The sequence below is a fragment of the Arvicola amphibius genome, chromosome 4, assembly GCF_903992535.2.
Source record: "Arvicola amphibius chromosome 4, mArvAmp1.2, whole genome shotgun sequence".
Lineage (NCBI taxonomy): Eukaryota > Metazoa > Chordata > Mammalia > Rodentia > Cricetidae > Arvicola > Arvicola amphibius.
In genome coordinates, this window is record NC_052050.1 from 61,528,666 (window position 1) to 61,549,764 (window position 21,099).

At 47.2% G+C, this 21,099-nt stretch overlaps 1 protein-coding gene across 2 annotated transcripts in view; it reads left to right on the forward strand.

Annotated features, from left to right (window-relative positions):
- Positions 1–21,099, forward strand: part of Snap47 (synaptosome associated protein 47) — a 48,153-nt gene that overhangs the window by 13,562 nt on the left and 13,492 nt on the right. For both annotated transcript variants that reach the window (XM_038328601.2, XM_038328602.2), the window contains 2 exons: positions 5,380–5,922; positions 14,028–14,515. In XM_038328601.2, the coding sequence (XP_038184529.1) occupies positions 5,426–5,922; positions 14,028–14,515 (985 nt within the window). In that variant the 5' untranslated portion in view covers positions 5,380–5,425. The remainder of the gene's footprint in view (positions 1–5,379; positions 5,923–14,027; positions 14,516–21,099) is intronic.

Here is a 21,099-nt window from a genome sequence, read left to right on the forward strand (position 1 = left end):
ACCTTTGGAAGAGCAGGCAATGCTCTTAACCTCTGAGTCATCTCCCCAGCCCCAATATTTTAATTTTTTTGGTGTCTGTTGTAATGTTTTCCTTTTCGTTTCTGGTTTTATTAATTTGGGTCATCTTTTTCTTTCTTTTGCAAGGGTCTATCAATCTTGTTTATCTTTTTAAAGAGCCAGCTCTTAGAGTCATTTGTATTGTTTTCTTTGTTTCTATTTCATTGATTTCTATTTTGATTTTTATTATTTTATTTGGATTTGGCTTGTTCTTGTTTTTCTAAATTTTTATTTTTAGGTGTTCTTTTTTTTTTAATTTTTTTTTTAATTTTTTTTGGTTTTTCGAGACAGGGTTTCTCTGCAGCTTTTTTAGAGCCTGTCCTGGAACTAGCTCTTGTAGACCAGACTGGCCTCGAACTCACAGAGATCCGCCTGCCTCTGCCTCCTGAGTGCTGGGATTAAAGGCGTGCGCCACCACCGCCCGGCTCTAGGTGTTCTTTTTAAAAATTATTTTGATGTGTGTGTGTGTGTGTGTGTGTGTGTGTGTGTGTTTTGCCTGAGTCTATGGCCATGTACCGTGTGAATGCCTGTGAATATCCACAGAGGCCAGAATTGCATCATCAAATTACTTATTTGTACTCTTTCTGATTTTTTAAAATGATTTTTCCTTATTTTTTCTTTTCTTTTAAAAATTTTATGTGCTTTGGTATTTTTTCTGTATGTATGTTTGTATGAGGGTATCAGATCCCCTGGAACTGGAGTTACAGACAGTTGTGAGCTACCGAATGGGTGCTGGGAATTGAACCTGGGTGCTCTGGAAAAACAACCAGTGTTTTTAACTGCTGAGCCATCTCTCCAAACCTCTTTCTGGTTTTTTAATGTAGGAACGTAGGGCTATAAACTTCCTGCTGAGGACTGCCTTTACTGTGTCCCAGAGGTTTTGTTGTCTGGTGTTTTCATTTTCATTTAGTTTAAAGAATATTTTGATTTTTTTCTTCATTTCTTTAACTCATTCCATAATGAGCTGTTTAATCTCCATGAGTTTATACACTTACTAGGGTTCTGTTTGCTGTTGATTTTGTTTTGTTGTATAATGGTCAGATAGCATGCATAATTATTTCAATTTTTCTGTGTTTGTGAAAGTTTGTTATATGTTCCAGCCTGTGACCTGGTTTGCAGAGGCTTCTGTGTGCTGCTCAGTAGGACGAATATTCTCTGGTGCTTCAGTAAATGTTCTGTAAGTGCCTGTTAGGACTGTTTAATGTAAGATGTCATTAAATCTGAGGTTTCTCTGCTAATTTTTTTTCCCCAGAGGACTATCTATTAGAGAAAGTAAGATGTTGAAGTCACCTTCTGTTATTTAGTTTTTGTTAATCTGTGTCTTTAGTTCCATTTGCATGTTTTTTATGAAATTGAATGTGTCAGAGTTTAGTGTATATAGGTTAGTATTGTAATATTTTCTTGATTAATTGATGCCTTGGTTAGAATAAAGTACCCTTCTTTGTCTCTTCTGATTAGTTTTAGTTTGAAGTCTAGTTTTTCAGATAGAATGGCAATGCCTACTTGCTCCCTGAGGCTATTTTCTTGGAATACTTTTCTCATATTTCATTTAACATGCTGCCAGTCTTTAGAGCTAAGATGGGTTTCTTAAGACAACAGAAGGATGATTTTGTTTGTTTGTTTTGTTTTTCGAGACAGGGTTTTTCTGTAGCTTTGGAGCCTGTCCTGGAACTAGCTCTTGTAGAGCAGGCTGGCCTTGAACTCACAGAGATCTACCTGCCTCTGCCTCCCAAGTGCTGGGATTAAAGGTGATTTTGTTTTTTAACCCAGGGAGCTAGTCTATGTCTTTTAATTGGAGAATTGATGCTATTAATTTTTAAGTAATTTAATTTTTTCAGATTTATTTATTTATTTATTTATTTTTGGTTTTATGTGTATTTTCCTTGCATGTATGTCTGTGCAACACATGCATGCCCGGTGCCCACAGAGGTCAGAAGAGAATATTACATACCCCGACTAGAACTATGGCTGATTATGAGCTACCATGTGGGGGCTGGAAACAGAACCCAAGGTCTCTGCAAGAGCAGCCAGTGCTCTTAACAGCTGAGGCATCTTTCCAGCCCACCCCTCCCCCATTTTGTATTGTTTGTTGAGGTAGGGTCTTACTATGTATCCCAGTCTGTCGCTGTGATCTCCAGCTCACAGTCTTTCTCCCTTAGCCCCCCTGTGTACGCTGTACTCATCCTGCTCCCCGATGCAGTTTAACAGGTTTGGTCTGCTGGTGGCAAATCCTTTCTGTTAATGCTTATCTAGGAGAGTTCATTTGTCCATTTCTGTAGAGTAGTTGAGAATTCTGTCTTCATCTTGCACTTTTGACGTTTTGATCTAATATTCCTTGGAGAAGCTTTTTTTTTTTTTTTTTTTTTTTTTGACTCTTTGAGCTTCTTGGATCTGGATGTCCACGTCTCATTGAAGGCTTCAGGAGGCGTAGCTCAGTGGCAGATTATTTGCTGTATGAACAGAACCCTGTGTTCATTCCTCAGCACCGTAGACAGGCAGGGAAGTTGTTGTGGCTTGAACGAAATGGCTCCCTTGGCTCTTGTGTTTGCATATGGTCACCAGGGAGTGGAACTGTAGAATCAGAAGTAGGAGGTGTGGCCTTGGAGGGTGTTTGTCTCCTGAGGTTTCAAAAGCCTGTACCAGGCCAGTCTCTCTGTCTGCTGTCTGTGGATCAGGATGTAAAGCTCTCAGCTGTTCTCCAGTGCCGTGCCTGTTGCCATGCTTCCTGCCGTGATAATGGAGTAAGCCTCAGAAACTAAGCACACCTCTAGTTAGGTGCTTTCTTTTAAGAGTTGCCTTGGTCATGGTATCTCTTCATAGCAATAGAACAATGAGTAAGACAGAAATCTTTAGGAGTTTTCGGCTGTTACTTTAATAAAAAGATTTTTAGTGTTTTTCTCCTGGAATTCCCTGGAATTCCTGTAGTGCAACTGTTTGTTTCCTTAATGATTTCCATGTGTCTCAAAGAATACGGAGTACCTGCTGAGGCTGTTTGGATCTCCTGAAGTTGAAGTTACAGATGGTTGTGAGCTCAGAACTCTGGTCCTCCAACATGGATGCTAGGAACTAAACTTTGGTCCCCTGGAAGAACAGTAAGAGAGGGTTTTTTTTTTGTTTGTTTGTTTTGTTTTGTTTGTTTGTTTTTGTTTTTTCAAGACAGAGTTTTCCTCTGAAGGTCTGACTACCCTGGAACTCACTATGTAGTCCTGGCTGGTCTCAAACCAGATTTGCATGTCTCTGCCTCTGCTTCCCACGTACTGGGATTTATGGTGTGTGCCACTATCTGGCCTAGCAAGTGTTCTTAGCTCCTGAGCCATCTCTCCAGACTCTCTTGTTTTTGTTTAAAAAAAAAAAAAAGTCAGATGGATTATTTCAAAAGACTTGTGCTCAGTTCAGAAATTCTGCTTCTCCTAGTTTATTATGGAAGCTATCGAGAATTATTTTTCAGGCAACCCACGATTTCCTTTGGCTTGATCTCCACTTCCCGAGAATGACTGTGTCCTTTACAGGTGTCGTGCATCCTTGATTTTTAAAATTTCTCCATTGATGTCTGCACATCTGGCATAATAGTTGCCCTTTCCAGTTTTGTGTAGTAGCTTTCATAGGACAAAGCCTTTAGATAGGGTTCAGGGTGCCCGTGCTTGGGCTTTGCTTATAGGTGGAGGTGGAAGTTTCTCGATGTAGTCAGTGTCACCAGAGCTCAGTAGTCCTTCATCGTCCAAGCTGCAGCAGTGTGTGAGAGTGCACAGATTTGCAGTGGACATGGGATTCTAAATGTGTGTTTTCTTATGTCCTGCATACTTGCGTGCCTGTGACCCTGGGGCCTATGATGGTGGCAGTTGAAGTTCTGATGAGACAGAATGTGGAAGGGGCTGTCCCTAGGTCCTGTGGAGCAAGTGTAGGTGATGGCAAGATTGTGGCACTGGTAGGTGTGGTCTTGGAGCCGACGACATTGATAAGATCTTCTCCAGGTCCCACTGGGCAGCATGGATGACTACTGACCACATTCCTGGCATTGTGGGCCATACACGGACTCTGCTCTAGGCCTCGGGGTGCAAGCCCCGGTGATGGTACACTTTTGATATCAGCAGCTATGATCTCAAAGATATAACATATGGGGGAGGCTTCTAATTCCTATGAGGTGAATGCAGGTAAGGCTAGGGTTGTAGTGTTGGAGCTACAGGATACCAAGAAGTCTGTGCTCTGCCCTGGGAGAGCAGGCTCAGTGCTTCTTTTGGTAACTCCTGGCCCCTAAAACAGAATAACATCTAGCAGTGGCTTTTGTAGCAGCTTGTGTTCTGAGGACTGGGGAGGGCCAATCTGAGGTCATTGTTTGGAGCAGAGTGGTCACTGAGAGAAAGAGAGATAGAGAGAAGCAGACAGTGAGAGGCACGGTCAGAGACACAGACACAGAGAAACACGGCTGGGTGAGGTAGGAAAGCTCAGTACCACAAGTCAGTACCAAGTCAGTACCACAGACTACAGTGTGGAACCTCCTTTCTTGACTAATACTTGGTATCTGTACAAAGAGGATTGGGCAATATATTCTATAAGGGTCGGTTATCCATGACTTATGACCGCCTTGATGAGTATAATTATAAATATGAAATTGCAAACAGTGCCAGGTGTGATGGCACAATGCCAGTACTTCTAGTATGGCCAAGTAAGACACAGGGAACTTGAGACCACCCTGGGCTACATAGCAAGTTCAAAGCTTGTCTGAGCTGCCTGTGAGACCCTGTTTCAAAAAAACCAAGGGCTGTAGATCTAGCTCAGCAGTAGACCACTTTCCTAGATGCACCTGGTGTGACCCTGATTACTGGGGGAAAACAGAAATAGAAGAAAATGAAACTAGCACACATGTCACTGCTTGTGTGCACACAACACTGTGTATAAATGCATTCATGTACACATGACTGTAAGGTAGCTCTGAGAGGGCTGTCCAGGAGGGGGACAGACGTCTATAAGACTTTACTGTAGGCAGTTGGATACACACAGAGACTTGAAAGAGGATCCTTAGGAGGACCTTGTGCAGATATATGGTGGTAGGGATATCACAACCACAAGGTCGTATGCATGGCCTTGTCTATAGTACTTGCTTTCCTCGTGGTTTGCCTGGTGGGCACAGGAGTAGAGGGTCTCCTGTAGGGAGCGGTGGGGCGAGCACAGTTCTTGGTTCTGATCTCAGCTGTCTCTGCCCTTTACTTGCAGGGCAGAGGCCCAGAGTTGCCTTGAGGCTGTACCAACTCCTACTGACTGTAATCTAAAGGAAATTGATATATTTCAGCCTCACCTGCCCACTGATTGTTTCTTTTCCCACAGAGGCAGCTGCTACTGTCTCACGTGTAGTGCAGCTCCCTAGGGACAGATGAGCAGTGGTGTGCGCGTCCACTCCTGGCCTTGCTCCTACTACCTGAACCTTGAGAAGCAATGGGTTCCTGGGAAGCTGACTCTGACACCTCGGTCACTGAAGTTCAGTGCGGACAGAACTGAAGAGGTCCTCGTGGGCCTGCCTCTCTCCAGCATCACTGAGATCAGGAAGGAGTCTTCTCTCTTTATCTTTAGTGCCATCACAGTCCTGGAGAAGGGCCAGGCCAAACACTGGTTCAGCTCACTGCGGCCCAGTCGCAATGTCGTCTTCAACATCATCGAGCACTTCTGGAGGGAGCTGCTACTGTCCCAGCCAGGCACTGCTGCCAACACAGCCTCCCCCATGACCAGGGGGCAGGAGCTGTTGGGACTGATGGCTAGTTCCCAGAGACGCATGGAAGACACATCAAAGGTCCTTCATCACCAGGGCGAGCAGCTGGACAGCGTCATGAGGGGCCTGGAGAAGATGGAGTCAGATCTAGATGTGGCTGACAGGTGGGCAAACCCCAAGGTCTGCTCTGCTTCTGGAGAGGCACTTCCCTCTCAGCAGTCTCATGGGTAGGACGTTCCCAGCCTCCAGAGGAAAGGCCACGCAGCTGCGTGTGGACTGTGTGGGACGCATCCCAGAGAGCCACTGCCTGTTACCGCCTGCATTCTGTTGGTTTCAGAGCATAGGGAGGCGAGTGTCCATATTGTGATGGGCTGCACGAGGGAGGTGTCTTGTTCTGTTCGTGTGTGTGGTCCCTGTGTGCTGGTTAGTCAAGTTTCCAGTTCTCAGGTCATGAGTATGACTTGTGTCCCCTCCTGGTGGTGAGCTGCTTTGATGGAGACAATAGTTTTGGGGTTTGTTTGTTTTGTATGTACTGTGAAATGCCCTCTTCGAGTTTGTCCTTCAGAATGGGCTTTTTTTTCTTGTTTTGTTTATATGGTTTCTTTGATAACTTTTTTACATCGCTTTAAAAAATGTGACCCATGTGGAGTGCCTGTTTTTGTTGTCCTTTATTGTTTGTCTTGTGTTTCCTCTTCATTTTGCTCTATCCTTTCGTTTTCATTCTGGTTTATACTTCTTGAATTTTTCTTTTATTTCTGTTAGATTTCAATTTCTAAGAATTAGTTTGGTTCTGCACATAGTATTTGACTCATGCTCCAGCACTGCTTCCTGTCTGTTTTAGCTTAGCATTTCAGTTGTCCTTTTTGTTTTGTTTTGTTTTTGTTTTGGGGGGTTGGTTTTTTAGGACCGGGTTTCTCTGTGTAGCCCTGGCAGTCCTGGAACTCGCTCTGTAGACCAGGCTGGCCTTAAACTCACAGAGATCTGCCTATCTATACCCTCCCCCTCCCCAGTAGTGAGATTAAAGATTAAAGACATGCACCACCACTGCTCCGTTGCCTTTTTTTGTTTTATAATAGCCTATCTCTTCCAGTTTCCTCTTTGTCTGGATGTGTTTGTTTTCTGTCTTTAATCAGAAGCATTTGTCCCAGGGTCCCTGAGTAGGGACATCCTGGTTTGAGTTACCAATAAAACCTCATCTCGGGTCCCCGCCTCCCTCCTGCAGTATGAGCCTTGTAGACCTTGCTTGCCTTGGCATAGAGGATCCAGCTCTCTTCTCTCCATTCTGTCCCTGTTCCTTTAGACATAGCTAGACAGTGTCTCCTCTCAAGTGCCCAGGTTGGGTGTCGAGTCGCCATGTCTTCCTCCCAGCCAGCGTGCTCTGTCACTGACCCTGGTCCACCTCTGCCTTTAGAGGACCCTGGATTTTAAGCTCCTCCTGCCACTGGTGTATAGAGAAGTTTCCACAGGCTTTTGGCTGTCTCTTCCCTGTCCTTAGGGAAGTTGTGTTCGGCTTGTAGTTCTTGAACAGCATTCCCTGTCCATTCTTCTGAAGGCCCATCTTTGAGAGCGCTCCTTCTAGCTCCAGGACAGGCTCTAAAGCTGCAGAGAAACCCTGTCTCGAAAACCCAAAAAAAAAAAAACAAAAAAAAAACAAAAAAATAAATTTCTGTGCTTATTTTTCAGAAATTAGTTTGAAAACATACTCTTTCTGATTTTTGCAACTATAGATAGCCCTCTATCTATAGTTCTGCTTTTTTGTTTCAGTTACCCCAGAGTCCCTCTGAAAATATTAGGTAGAAAAATGGTCGTCCTCTTTGGTAGCCTGTAATGTCAGTGCCACTCTGAGTAGCCTGGTGAGAGCTGAGACACGGTTGCCCGCCTCTGAGGGCGTGGAGCAGCCCTTTGGTCTGTCTGCACTGTTCGCTGCTATGTCAGCCTCTAGCAGCCTCTTGGGTCTTCAGGTTTTTAGTGTCTTAGTGCTCTGTCCAGAAGTATTTCACTTAACAGTGATCCCAATGTGCCACAGTCTTGGTGCTCATGATTGGCTACGCCAGGGAGAGGCTGCAGAAAGAGACCCAGGAAGATGGTTGGAGAGGGAGACTCCTCACTCACGTAATTCCCATTACAATGTAGGGCCTGGGAGCATGTGCTCCCTGTGGATGAAGGACTGTGTCTGTAAAGAGCATGCAGTACTCCCAAGCTGCTGTGTGGTGGAGTAGCCAGGCTCTTTTGGTGCTTCTTAGGCGTGATGGCCTTTGCCATAGTCCACTCCTGGTTAGGGATGTGCTCAGAGAGGGCTTGTGAATGGGCCGAAGACACATCCTCCCCTCTTATCAAGCCAAAGAGGTTCTTTTAGTCGGACTGCGCCATGGAGGTAGGCCTGTGTCAGGCTTGTCATGGGAGCAGAGGCAGCAGAATCTGCAGACTGTTCAGAGTTGGCAGTTGTGTTCTCGCTGGTCCTCGGGATGAAATGTGATAAAATGGATCTGGAGAGCGAACTCCTATGTGTTCCAGGAATAGAGTTCTCATGATGTCTCCCCTTCTGGTTGAGCCTGTCGCAGCCTGTTTCTGCCTCTGTGCACATGGATACATACTTTCCGGGAACTCGAATAGTTCAGCATATCTCAGTCTGCCAAGTTAGAGTTCCTGTTGTTTACTTTTGGTTTCTGTTGGGAAATGAGGTTTAATCTGGACACACTGGGTACATCTGAGCTCCTGTCTTCTCCATGAAAACTCAGCAGATGAGTTAGAGAGAAGTGAGGTCCTGCCGGTGCAGGGCCAGTCTCGGTAGATGCTGGCTCAGTGCTCTTCTGAGCTCCGTTCAGTGCTCCTCCAGACAGTGCTCACCGTTAAAGAGCCCACTCAGTCACCTTCACCGCTCCAGCACATCGCTCCTACCTGCCCTCCTGCTGTTTCCTGCACACTTCCGCCAGTAGCCCCTCAGCTCTTACGGACACCTCAACAGAGCCAGAGCTTTTATGCTGTTAGTGTTGGAACAGATGTCTCAGTGGGAGGCCCCAACTGTTGGCCTCTTGTGTCCTCAGTGTGTGCCTGCTTGTCAATGTCACAGAGCCTGTTTCCATGGTAGGCTAGACAGAGGGTACCTTCCATGTCTGAGAGCAGTGCTCTGTGGTCTGGGCATGTTTGGTTCCTTGTCTACCATGGTGCCTGTAATGCTCCCCAGAGGGAGTGGCCTCCAGCCTCAGAGCTTGCTGGGAGGGACTTGTGCATAAAGGAAAAACATGCTGCTGTTCTTTTGTCTTTTTGTTTACCTCTTGTTGGTTGTAGTTTTATTTAGAGTAGTCAAATTAGGAAGTGGCTCAAGTGTCTATCAACAGATGGACAAAGAAAATGTGACACCCACACATACGCAGGCACACACACACATACACACACATATACATGCATGCACACACACAGTAGAATATTACTCAGCAATAAAGAAGGATGAAATTGTGTTATTTATAGAGAAATGGAGGGACTGGAGATCAGTGTGCTGCATTAAATAGCAGACTCAGAAAGAAATAGATTGTGTATTCTCTCATATGCAGAAGACAGATGGGGGTGTGAAAGTAGTAGTTGGATTATCCAGAAGAGGGAGGAGACCCGGTGGGGGGCACAAGTGTAACAGTCTACTAGTCATTGGGACCAAACACCTAACTAGGAGCAACCTGTGAGGGTATTTTGACTGGCAGCTTCAGAAAGAGTATATCCCCTTGTCAGGCAGAAGGTATAGCCACAGAGCAGGAGGCTGTTTGCATTCCCATTCCAGGAGCGGGACTGAGGACGTAGAAAGGATGGGCAGGACCAGAGCAAGACCGAGCGGGCTGTTTCTGTGTAGAGCTGTGATCAGCACACCCAGTCACAGAGACAGTGACGGTGGTCAGCACAGTGGGCTCTGAATGGGAATCCCTAGTCAGAGCAGCAGTGTCCCCCACACACACACGGGGAAGGAAGATATGGTCGATCTCTGCAGTGAAATGCTGTTCAGCCCTGAAGAATAAAGTCCAGCTGTTTGTAGAGTACAAACGACTCTAGTTATGGTAGTCAGTTAAGTAACTACGGCCCCAAAGGACAAATACGGTGTTTTCATTTGTGGAAATTGGAAGCAATGGGGCTTGTCCATGTTTGTAGCTCCTGCCTGACTCAGTAGGTCCCCAAGCCCACCTTGGCAGTCTTCCAGTCTATAATACATAAGTAGAGTAGACACACTTGGGAGTGAACAGAGCCCGGTGTGGGTCCCTGACCTGTGTTGAGAGAGCCATCATGGTGGTAAAGAGTAACCGAGAACTCCTTCCGTTGGAGAACATAGAGGCCAGTAGCTTAACTGTGAAGGGTTTGCAGAGGGAGGGCCACCACAGACAGCTGTACATTAGCTCCTTTGACCCTTCCTTGGGTTGCACTGGTTTGCAGTTCACAGACCTTGTGTTGACTGGTTTACTATGAGAATAATTACCAAGGATACAGATGAAGACATATAAGAGGTCAGGTATGTGGGAAGGGAAGGGGCTTCCATGCCCTTCCTGGGCACATCCCCCCCAGAACCCTCCACACGTTCAGTTCCTGGGAAGCTCTGAGTGTGTCTGAGGTTTTATCAACACTTCCTTACATGGGGGTGATTGGTTGAACCACGGGTCATTGGTGATCCCTTCAGCCTTCAGCCCTCCTTCCTTCTCTGGGGGCTGAGATGAGGCTGAGGGTCCCCAGCTCTGATGCAGCCCTGGTCTCTCAGTGACCAGCCCCACCTGGTAGCTCTCCAGGGGCTGCTGGGAGCAGGGGTTCGTCAGCACATGGTGACATGTCACTTCCAGATTCCCAGGAAACAGGATGAGGATCAAAGGTATTTCAGAAAGTCATACTTGAGGAACTCCTGTGAAGCTTGGCGCATCAGGATTCTGCTTACTTTCTATTTTCATTCTGGAAAAGAAAAAAAAAATGTTGTTAAAGTTTTTGTAAGTGCCCTTTATCAGTTTGAGAAAGTTTTCTTTCTGTGACAGAATTCTTCGGGCTCGATGCTGTCTTGATGAGTTCACAGCTTTCCGGGTTCACTGTCAGTGAGATGTTACACTGACTGATTTCCAGTTGTCGCTGTCTTCATCTTCCTGGGTGAATACCTCTTATTTTACTTGTGGGTTAGTAATTTTTTATGTCATCGGTGTGCTTGCTGATTTTGCCGTGTTGGGATTTATATGTCGTGTCAGGTCGGTGGGGCAGGCGGCCTGTGAGGTGGAGGGCGGTGCTACCCTTGCACCGTTCTTTGAACGGACTGCGGACAGACAGTCATTGGTCCTTCTCTTTGGCAGAGTTCATCAGGGAAGCCACTCAGGCCACGGTGTCCTCTCTGTCCTCTCTGGTGTCATCGTTACAGATTTAGTTTCTTTCCAAAGATATTCATATTTTTTTCCTTGCCTGGGTTTCAGAGGTTGGGCTGTCTAGTGTTATACATTTCAGGGAAGTTGTTAGAATAATGTTTATAGGACTTTCAACCATTTCCAGTCCTATGTCAGAAATTTATATTTTCTCTATTTCTTTTTTTGTTTTTGTTTTTGTTTTTTTGAGACAAGGTTCTGTGTGTAAGAGCCCTAACTGTCCTGGAACTAACTCTGTAGACCAGGCCGGTCTCGAACTCACAGAGATCTGCCTGCCTCAGCTTTCCAAGTGCTGGGATTAAAGGCGTGCACCACCACCACCTGACTTCTCCCTCTCTTTTTTTTTTTTTTTTTTTTGGTTTTTTCGAGACAGGGTTTCCCTGTAGTTTCTAGAGCCTGTCCTGGAACTAGCTCTTGTAGACCAGGCTGGCCTCGAACTCAGAGATCCGCCTGCCTCTGCCTCCCGAGTGCTGGAATTAAAGGTGTGCGCCACCACCGCCCGGCTCTCCCTCTCTTTTTAACGACGAGGTCTCACTATGTGGCCCTGGCTAGCCTGGAACTCACTTTGTAGACCAGGCTGGCTTCTAACTCACAGAGATCTGCCTGCCTCGGCCTTCAGAATGCTGGCATTAAAATCCCAGATCACTCGCATCCATGTGTATACAGGCACATGTTGCCATAGCATTTGTATGGAGGCAGTTTTCTCCTTCCCTTCGTCACGTGGTTTCAGAGGGTCAGACTCAGCTCTTTAGGCTTGCTGGCAAGTTCCTTTACCCACTGAGCTATTTCCCCACACCAGTTTCTTTCTTTCCTTTTTTTTTTAACCTCTTGCTTCTAATTCTAATTTCATTGATCTCTACTTTTCTACTTTCTTTGTGTATATTTTAGTCTTAATTTTAAACCAATTTGAAGTAGAAGCCTAAATAACTAATTTTAGACCTTTCATTTATTTGTTTGCTTGTTTATTTATTTTTGGGTTTTTGAGATAGTGTTTCTCTGTGTAGCCTTGGCTGTCTTGGAACTCACTCTGTAGATCAAGCTGGCCTTGCATTCAGAGATTCATCTGCCTCTGCCTACCAAGCGGTGGGATTAAAGGTGTGGTTACCACCATCCAATTGTAAGCCTTTCTAATATACACATACACGTGTTGGAAACTCACTTTTCTCAGATGGAGTCATGCTTGCTCCTCGTGTATATTGTATTTTCATTGTTATTCACTTTAAATGTTTTCTTCTTTTTTTAAGATTTGTTTTTATGTGTAGTGTTTTGCCTGAATCTATGTCTGTGTGTGTGTCACATGCATACTTGTGCCCTTGGAGGTCAGAAGGTGTCAGCTCCCCTGGAACTGGAGTTACAGATAGTGGGAGCCCAGGTCCTCTGAAAGAGCAGCAAGTGCTGTAACCACTGAGCCTTTGCTGCAGCCCCTTCAGATGTCTTCTGATTTCCTTTTTGCGTTTTTAGTACATGTACTTCGGTGTGCATTAATCTGCAAATATTTTCAGGTTTGTGTTTGTATTTGGACATAGTGGCTTTGCAACTAGCTGCATTCCAGGCCTGAGTGTTCTGTGTCCAGCTGAAAGTGTCGTGCGTTCATCAGTTGTTGGGTGATTCTGTGGTCAGGCTGAGCTACCATAACACTGTTCAAAATCCCAAATTCTTACTAATTTTTTGTCATTTTGTCCTATTAGCCATGGAAAGAAATGTAACTGCTGAAGGCTATAGCTGTGATTGCCTGTTTTGTCAATTTTTTTGCTCAATGAATTTCGAAGTGGTGTTATTTGGTACATAGATGTTTAGTGTTAAGTCTTCCTGTTGGATGGATTCCTTATCATACAGTGCCTCTGGTCGTGTCTGTTTGCTGTCAGCATCCTGTGTATTATGTGTACATTTCAATTTTTTGTTTTCTGTGGATCTGTTCTTTCATATTTTACAGTGTTTTGTGAACAAGTATAGCTACCTCTTGTTTCTTTCAAGCTGATAATGCCTTTATCTTGGGCCACTTGCTTTTATTCTGAGTGCTTACCTGGTTCAGTTTAATTCATTTAATCCCACCTTATGTTTGCCGTTTGTTCTTTTTCGATAGCTGATTTTTCTTTTTTAAAATTTTTATTTACTTATATTTTATGTGTGAGTATTCTGGCATGCCAGAAGAAGGCACCATATCTCATTATAGATAATTGTGAGCCACCATGTGGTTGCTGGGAATTGAACTCAGGTCCTCTGGAAGAGTAGCCAGTGCTCTTAACCACTGAACTGTCTCTCCAACCCCCATACTTGCTTTTTCCTGCCTCCATTTGATGCATCGGGTCTATTTCTTGGTGTTGCAGTTGTGCTGTGCAGTCTAGTAGACACTAGCTTTACTAAAACTGACTTGTATCAGGCTGGGGAAGGGCTTAAACAGAGCTCTTACCTAGTATGCACAAGGTCCTGAATTTGATTCCCCGGCTCTACAAACCACTAATTGAGTTTCTTAGTTGCCATGGCTGTATATAAAGCGTTGTTTTGGACAGTGCTGGCAGAGCATCTCCCTGCTGCAGAAAGCTTTAGCAGACAGCTCTGGAGAGCTTGGTGGGTTGACGAATCCATGAATGGATTCTGAGTGAGAACTCTCCAGGCCAAGGCAAGGTGTGGAAAGAACAACATGAATCATATGTACATGTTTGCTGTATCTTTGGTTAGCTGGACCCCTCTAGACAGGTGTGCTTACCACCCCAAAGCCTCAGGTCCCCACCCTCTGCTCTTCCTGCTTCGTGAGCGCTTGCTTGTTGGAGAAGAGCGCTGTAGAACGGTAGCACTCTGCAAGGCTAAAGTAGTCTTCTGGAGAAAAACAATCAAAAAACCAAAGGCCTTACACCTCAAAACTGACTGTCTCTGGTTTCCATGTTTTCTTTGCTTTTTAGATTGCTGACAGAATTGGAGTCTCCTTCCTGGTGGCCTTTTAGCTCTAAGCTTTGGAAGACGCCAGCAGAAGCCAAGCCCAAGGAAGGTGTCTCTGTAGCCGCTTGTGAGCCCTTTGGAAAGGAAGGGGTAGTGATCAGAGTCCCTGCTATTGTTTCTCAGAAAACAGAGTCTCATTCCAAGCCAGGAAAGTTCACTGTCCTGGTCTCTGCTTTGGAAATCCACGACTCCAGTTCATTGCTCCTGCACAGGTTTGAGAGGGAAGATGTGGATGATATCAAGGTTCACTCTCCTTATGAGGTCAGCATACGCCAGCGGTTCATCGGGAAGCCAGACGTGGCTTACCGGCTGATATCTGCCAAGATGCCAGAGGTCATTCCCATTTTAGAAGTGCAGTTCAGCAAGAAGATTGAGCTCCTGGAAGATGCCCTAGTGCTTAGGAGCTGGGCTCAGACTGCCCCTGCAGAGAGTAGCTGCTTCATGCATGCAGGTAAGTGGCTAGCAGGGCAGGGCGCGTACCGACTTCCAAAATTAGAGTTTCCCTCGGCGTGCTGTGGTGTGTGTTCAACATGCGCATCAGTCAGCAGCTGTGGGCTCTTGCTCGCAGGCAGTCACGGGCTTGTACAGCCCTTCCAGATGGCCAAGTTCCACCTGTCCTTGACAGATAATTGGGTTTCAGAATAGGGCAGTGCCAAAGCTTGGTTCTTGACTGTCTCCCAAAGGCTTACCTCTCGGGGTGGCACTGTTAGGAGACAGTGGGGCCTTTAGAATGAAGGCCTTCTTGCAGGGCCCTTCGGTCGCTGGAGGCTTGTTCTCTCCTTCCTCCTCTCTTCCTGCATGCTTGTGTTAGTGAGCAGTTCTGTTCCTGTCCTGGTGCCCTGCCTCACCACAGGTACTGGGTAGGACCCTCTAGAACCACAAGTCAGAGTCGGTCTTTTCTCTTGCTCAGTTGGTTGGGTATTTCCTTGTGGTGTAAGAGACTGAGTAGTGTAAGCAGAGGTATTGTCAACCCATGTTGTGTTGCTTAAAAAAAATAGCAGAAGCTAGGTATTGTATAAAGAAAAGATTAGGTAGCTCACCATTCCGAAAGCTTAAAGCTCAAGATTGGACAGCTCTGTTTGGTCTCTGGTGAAGGTCACATGGCAGATATACAATGGGGAGAGCGCTTGGCAAGATGGGATGCTGAGGAGATTCAAGTGCCAGACTTCACCTTCACAACAGCCATCTTTCTTAGAAATGTACTAGGATCCCATAATCTTTCCCAAAGACAGTATCCTTGTGACCTGATGACCTCCCCCTAGGCTCTGCCTCTCAGAAGTGCCACTACTTTCCAACATCACTTGGCACCTAGCGTATGAGCTCTTGGAGACACTTACATCATATCTGAACAGTAGCAAAGGGTTTGGGTAAGTCAGCCAAAGGAAGCTTCAAGTCTGGAGCCATTGCCTCTACTCAGCCTAACTCAAGAAGTGGCACTCTCAGATGCATTCTGGTTTGACCCACACCACACCTGGCATGTCCCCACTAGCCTACCACTTATCCATTGGCATTGAGTTGGGTCTTCCCAACTACTACCCAGATGTACATTGTAGGGGTCTGTATCCTTGAGTTCTTGGACACAGGGCTGAGTTTTCAAGTCTAGGTGCTGTGCACTGGGTCAAGTGGGACAGCAGAACCTAGCACCGAGGTCCAGGATGGGGATGGTACCTTTGGGCATGGTGTCTGTGCACTCACCGTGGTATCCAGTTTCCCTGGATTAGGGTTGGCAAGGTAAGGACCCAAGTGTGTCAGGTGAGATGCTTCAGTGTGAAGCTGCACATCTGTCAGTGTGAGAAAACAAGTTGCCATGCTTAGCCCTTCCAAGAGAGGCTCCCAAGACATGGAGTGTCTGGGGCTGGAGGATGGCTCAGTGGTTAAGAGCACTGACTGCTCTTCCAGAGGTCCTGATTCCCAGCAACCACATGTGGCTCACAACCATCTATAATGGGATCTGATGCCCTCTTCTGGGCTGCAGACATATGTGCAGACAGAGTACTCATACCAAAAGGAAAAGCAAACAGACAAACAAAAGACCCAGAGTGTCCAGTGAGGTACAAGCAGAGAAACAAGGAGTGGGGTCTGTCCTAGTGGAGGTAGGAGTAAGGAGATGATGAAAGCCATCATGGGATATTGTGAGTGGGTGGTAGCTGTCCCAGGGGAAGGATGACTGAGGAAGGAAATGCCCCTCGAGGCGGGGCTTCAGGTAGGACACATTGTAATGTCTTAGGAAGGTGGCAGCTATCCCAGTGGAGGGAGGACTGAGGAGGTGTCACTGGCCTACAAGTAAGGTAACCTCCTAAGAAAGTTTTCATGTCACTGAATTGGTGGCTTCTATAACTCATGAAGTAATAGAGGTTCACTGCAAGATAGGCATCCATCCAATGGGTCTTGTTTGGTGGGAGTTCTGCCAGCCCCCTTGTGTTAGCAGGTCTAGGCTTGTACACAAGCTACAGTGGTTCACTGTCCAGATATCACTGTTTTTAGAAACGCCATTGGTGTACTTCCTGTTTCCACTCCTGATCGGAGCAGTCCCCCGCTGGTGCAGGCCAGCCTCCCTTATTATAGACATTGGCCTCAGAGATGTCTTCGTAGCCGTACTCTTAGCAGCAGCATGTTGGGATTTGATTGAGTTACTGGGGACCTGTCCTTTGCAAGGCGCACAGGAAAGTGGCCATCACAGGGGCTCTTGTGTGTGTGAGAGTGAATGGAACATTAGAAGCATGACAGTCTGTGTTATTTTTTGTATCCTAGAGATTCCTTATGTGTTTTGAATGTCCTTGAAGGGAAGTGCTATCCTCACTTCTAGTGGATGGGCGTGCCTCCCAGCTGGCTGGTCTGTGCAGGAAGCTCACATGTACTGAGGTTTAGTAGGGGAGATGGCTTCCAAGTAGGTGGGAACTCAGTGGTTTTCTTGTCCACAGCTTGGTGAGGGGGTTGGCACCTCGCCCACACCTTCATGTGCTGCAGTGCTCAGCCAGCTTCTATCTTACCACTGGGAGGTGGAAACAGGAGGCAGTGCCCAGGCCCCAGCCTCTTCTGAAGCTGTGCTGTGTGCATGTGGCCACACAGGGGCAGTCTTGAAGCATGGCAAGCTTCTGCTGCTGGGAGTTCAACTTTCCCCGGGAAGCTCCCCAGAGACTGCTGTGGTGACCGCTTCCTGCAGACCACAGAGGCTGCCAGTGTCAAGGGCCCGGGCCTGGAGTGCAGGAAGATTGGCATGTTGTCTTAGGACAGCACAGCTTGATTGCTGTTTCTCTTTGTAGCATCCTTAGAGGCGTGAGCCTAGAATACTTGCAGGTTTTCAGGGTCATTGCCTCTTGTTTGGTGCCACGAGTTTGCAGGTGTCTCCGACTCTGAGTTTCAGATCATGGAGTAAGTGAATAGTGATGAAGTCATGGAGCGTAAGTCTGCATACGAGACTCACTGCTGCTTCATGTCTGCCTTATCCACAGAGGCCGGGGCGATTTTATACATTGTCTTCAATGATTCTGTGCATAGATAGGTGCAGAGTGTCCTGGAGTTTGTGGTATGAACTCTGGGTTTTAACAGTTTTGAGTCCTATGTTGCCCCAGCCCCAAATGTGCTCTGTCATCAACTCCTTTTTTGTGCCTCTTTGTCATGTCTAGGGAGCACCCATACCAGGTACCTAGTCTCTTACCTCCACCTGGTCCCTCTGTCCCCAGAGATCCAGGGTCCTGTGGTCGTAGGTTCCTGGGCTCCCTTGCTTTGACAGTGCCTCACAAAGCCTATAGAGGACTTCCTGCTGGAGTACATGATAACCTATTCCAGACTGTCTTTAAGGCAGAGCTGGGAAGTCCTGGGAGTCCTAGGATACAGGCACCCATATCTTAGTCAGGGTTTCTACTGCTGTGACGAAGCACCATGAGCAAAAGCAAGTTGGGGGAAGAGAGGGCTTGTTTTGCTCACACTCCCATGTAACAGTTCATCATCAAAGGCAGTCAGGATAGGAACTCAAGCAGGGCAGGAACCTGGAGGCAGGAGCTGATGCAGAGACCATGGAGAAGTACTGCTTCCTGGCTTTTCCCATGACTTGTTAGATGCCCTCCTTATATGACCCGGGAACATCAGCCCAGAGGTAACCCCATCCATAATGGCTAGTCCCTTCCCCTTCACTCAATAAGAAAATGTCCTATAGGCTGCCTACAGATTGATCTTAGGGAGGCATTTCCTCAATTGGTTTCCTCCTCTCTGGTGACTCTAACTTATGGCAAGTTGACATAAAAACTAGCCAGAACAGCGCCCCAGGATGAGGTCCTCAAGTGTGCAAGTCCTGTGCTGCGTTTGGCTGAGCTCTCACAAGCGGTCCGTGATGATACACATACTGCCTTTCACCTGATGGGGATCTCTGGGCCAAGAGCAGGGTTTGTGGGGATACAGATGTGGGTGGCACTGCAATGGTGATCATGGGGTCCAAAGACAGGGTCCTCAGGGTTGCACAGTTCTGATCTGGGCTGGCCAGGAGGCTGAGCAGGGAGAATGGCTTGGCCCTTCATGCTTCAATGTAACTGTGTGCTACAGAGTCACTGTGGAAGTATGGGTGTCCGTAGGAACACAATATGACCCCCTCTGTTCCTCCTTCCTCAGTCTGTCCTGCCCGGTGGGTGAGTGTGCATTTTGTTTTCTGACCTGTGCACCAGCTTCTCGGGCCCCCTACACCCTGCAGCCCCTGCCAGAGGAGCTGCTTTCCAAGTATAGACGAGGGATGCGAGGCTCGGTAGCCCGGAGAGGGATCTGCCTGGGTCAGGCTTGGTGTCTTTGCTCTAAGCTGTGTCCCAGAGGGCCATCTGGGGGCCGGTGTCTGTCCCTTCGGTAGCTGACTTAAGACTATCTCAGGCCTCTTTGTCCCTGTAGTCCTCCTCGCTGCAGGAGCCATTTCTCCTGCTTGTATTAAACAGATCGGTAGTGATGGAATAGATAGGAACCGTCCTGTCCAGAGCCACAGTAATTCTTCTCAGATGTTTCAGAACAGCAGCAGTCAGCCTTGGAGGTGGCAGAGTTCTGTGGCTTCGATGGGTCCCAGCTGACCCCACAGCTCATGGAAAGCATCCCAGATTCCATGTGCCTGTGGGTCATTAGTAGCGTCCATTAGGAGAGTCCTGCTTCAGCTTTCTGTTTGTTGAAGCCCTGATTATTGAAGCTATTGAAGTCCAGTCAGTCAGCATCAGCCCTGAGGTTTCAGTCACTGGGGAATCTTCAACCAGTCTGGTTGTCTCCTTCAGTCAGTCAGAGCCTCCTGTAGCTTGAAGTATGGTTGCAGCCATGGTCAAGCAGCTCAGAGTTCTGCAGCTAAGGATCCCAAGAGGCTCTGGGGAAAGACCTCAGCAGCATGGGAGCACTGAGACTGTGCAGTGTGATGTCAGAGTGTACACCGCTAATTACAGACCACTACAGACCAGGCGGAGAGGATCACCATGCCCCAGATACATGAGCTGGCCGGCACAAGGCAGAGGGACCCCAGTGCAGGCAGTGGGGTTCTTTGCCCTCTCACCTACCTGGAAGAGCCCTCTTTGTACAGGGCTCCCACCCCAAGCCTACCTACCACTATCTTCTCAGGCTGATGATTGCTCACACACCTTTCCTGCTCTTCCCAGCTTCAGCCCGGTTAGCCGTGTCCACTCGCTGTAAAGTAATGGCTATACCGGCCAAGAACTCCCATGGACAGAGGAGCTCAGCAGTGAGCCCTGGGATGTGGGTGGGGGAGGCTCATAGCTACCACCACCACATTATTAGCTCCTGGTAAACACAAGTTTGTAATCAATTTGGGTTGTTGCTGTTTTGTTTTGTTTTGTTTTGTTTGTTTGTTTGTTTTAATGTAGTAGGGGCTACGCCTGGTGGCACAGGCCTTTAACCCCAGCACTCAGGAGGCAGAGGCAGAGGCAGGCAGATCTCTGAGTTCAAGGCTAGCCTGATCTACACAGAGAAACCCTTCCTGTCTTGAAAAAGAAGAAAAAAGAAAAAAAAGGAATGTAGAAGGAAAACCACTGTCCCAGTGTTGGGCCCTAGCTCTGCTATGTGGTAGATTGGATTGACACACCCTAAAGTGTGCAGTGTGGGTGAGCTGAAAAGGGTGTTCACCTCTTTGCCTGCCTACGGTCCTGTGGGCCTGACATCACCCTGCCTGCCTTCCTCCTGAGGGTGTGGCCACTTCTTGCTACTCCTGCCTCTCTCAGGAGGCTTGCCTGTCAGACAGTTGGAAGCAATACAGAGGAAGGGAACTCTGTGCTGAGCTGGGAGTCTCTCTCCTGGGGAAGACAGGCATGTCTTGGTGACTGATCTTTTTGATTCCTGCCCTCCGCCCACCGAGCGCCCCCGAGCTGTGCCTCCTTTCCTTGTGTGGAGAGAGCTCCAGGCTGCTTGTCTAGCTTAGAGATGTGGAAAAACCACTGCTTTTCAGGCTGCTTGTCAGACTGCTCTCCCCGTTTCCTCCCAGCCTAGTAAATGCTCCTGGCTGCTGCCCTGTGCCCAGGTGCCCCCTATTGTAGGGAAGAGCAAAGAGCAGACCTCAGTCTCAGACCTTATCTGGGTATGTGGCTGGAGTTGCTCTCTACATAAAGAACAGGTGCCCATGGCAGCCGCCAGGAGCCACACTGCATCACACCAGTTACACCGTTACTGCCAGCTGTCCTATCTTGGGTGCAGAGATTATCCAGCACACAGGTGTGTGTTGATCTGTGTGAGCTGCAGAGCTGCCCCATTGAGCTGAGGCCTGCCTGACCACAGGATGGGTGGCTCTGACTCACTAAGACTGGAGTAGGGCAGGCTTGTACATGTAGCTCCACTTGGCTCCAATAGCTGGCCATTTCCTGTGCTTTCTGGAACCGCAGTGTTCTGTGAAACAGCTCAACTGTCCCCACATTTCCTGGTGATGTGTTATATGTATGTTTCACCAGGGTTCAACAGATCTTGTGTTTTATATGCCACATCTTTAAAATTTGTACATGTGAATCAAAGGTCCTTCTCTCGAGATACTTTCAGAATTAGCCCTGGGTGTTTACAGTGTTGCAATCTCACCTT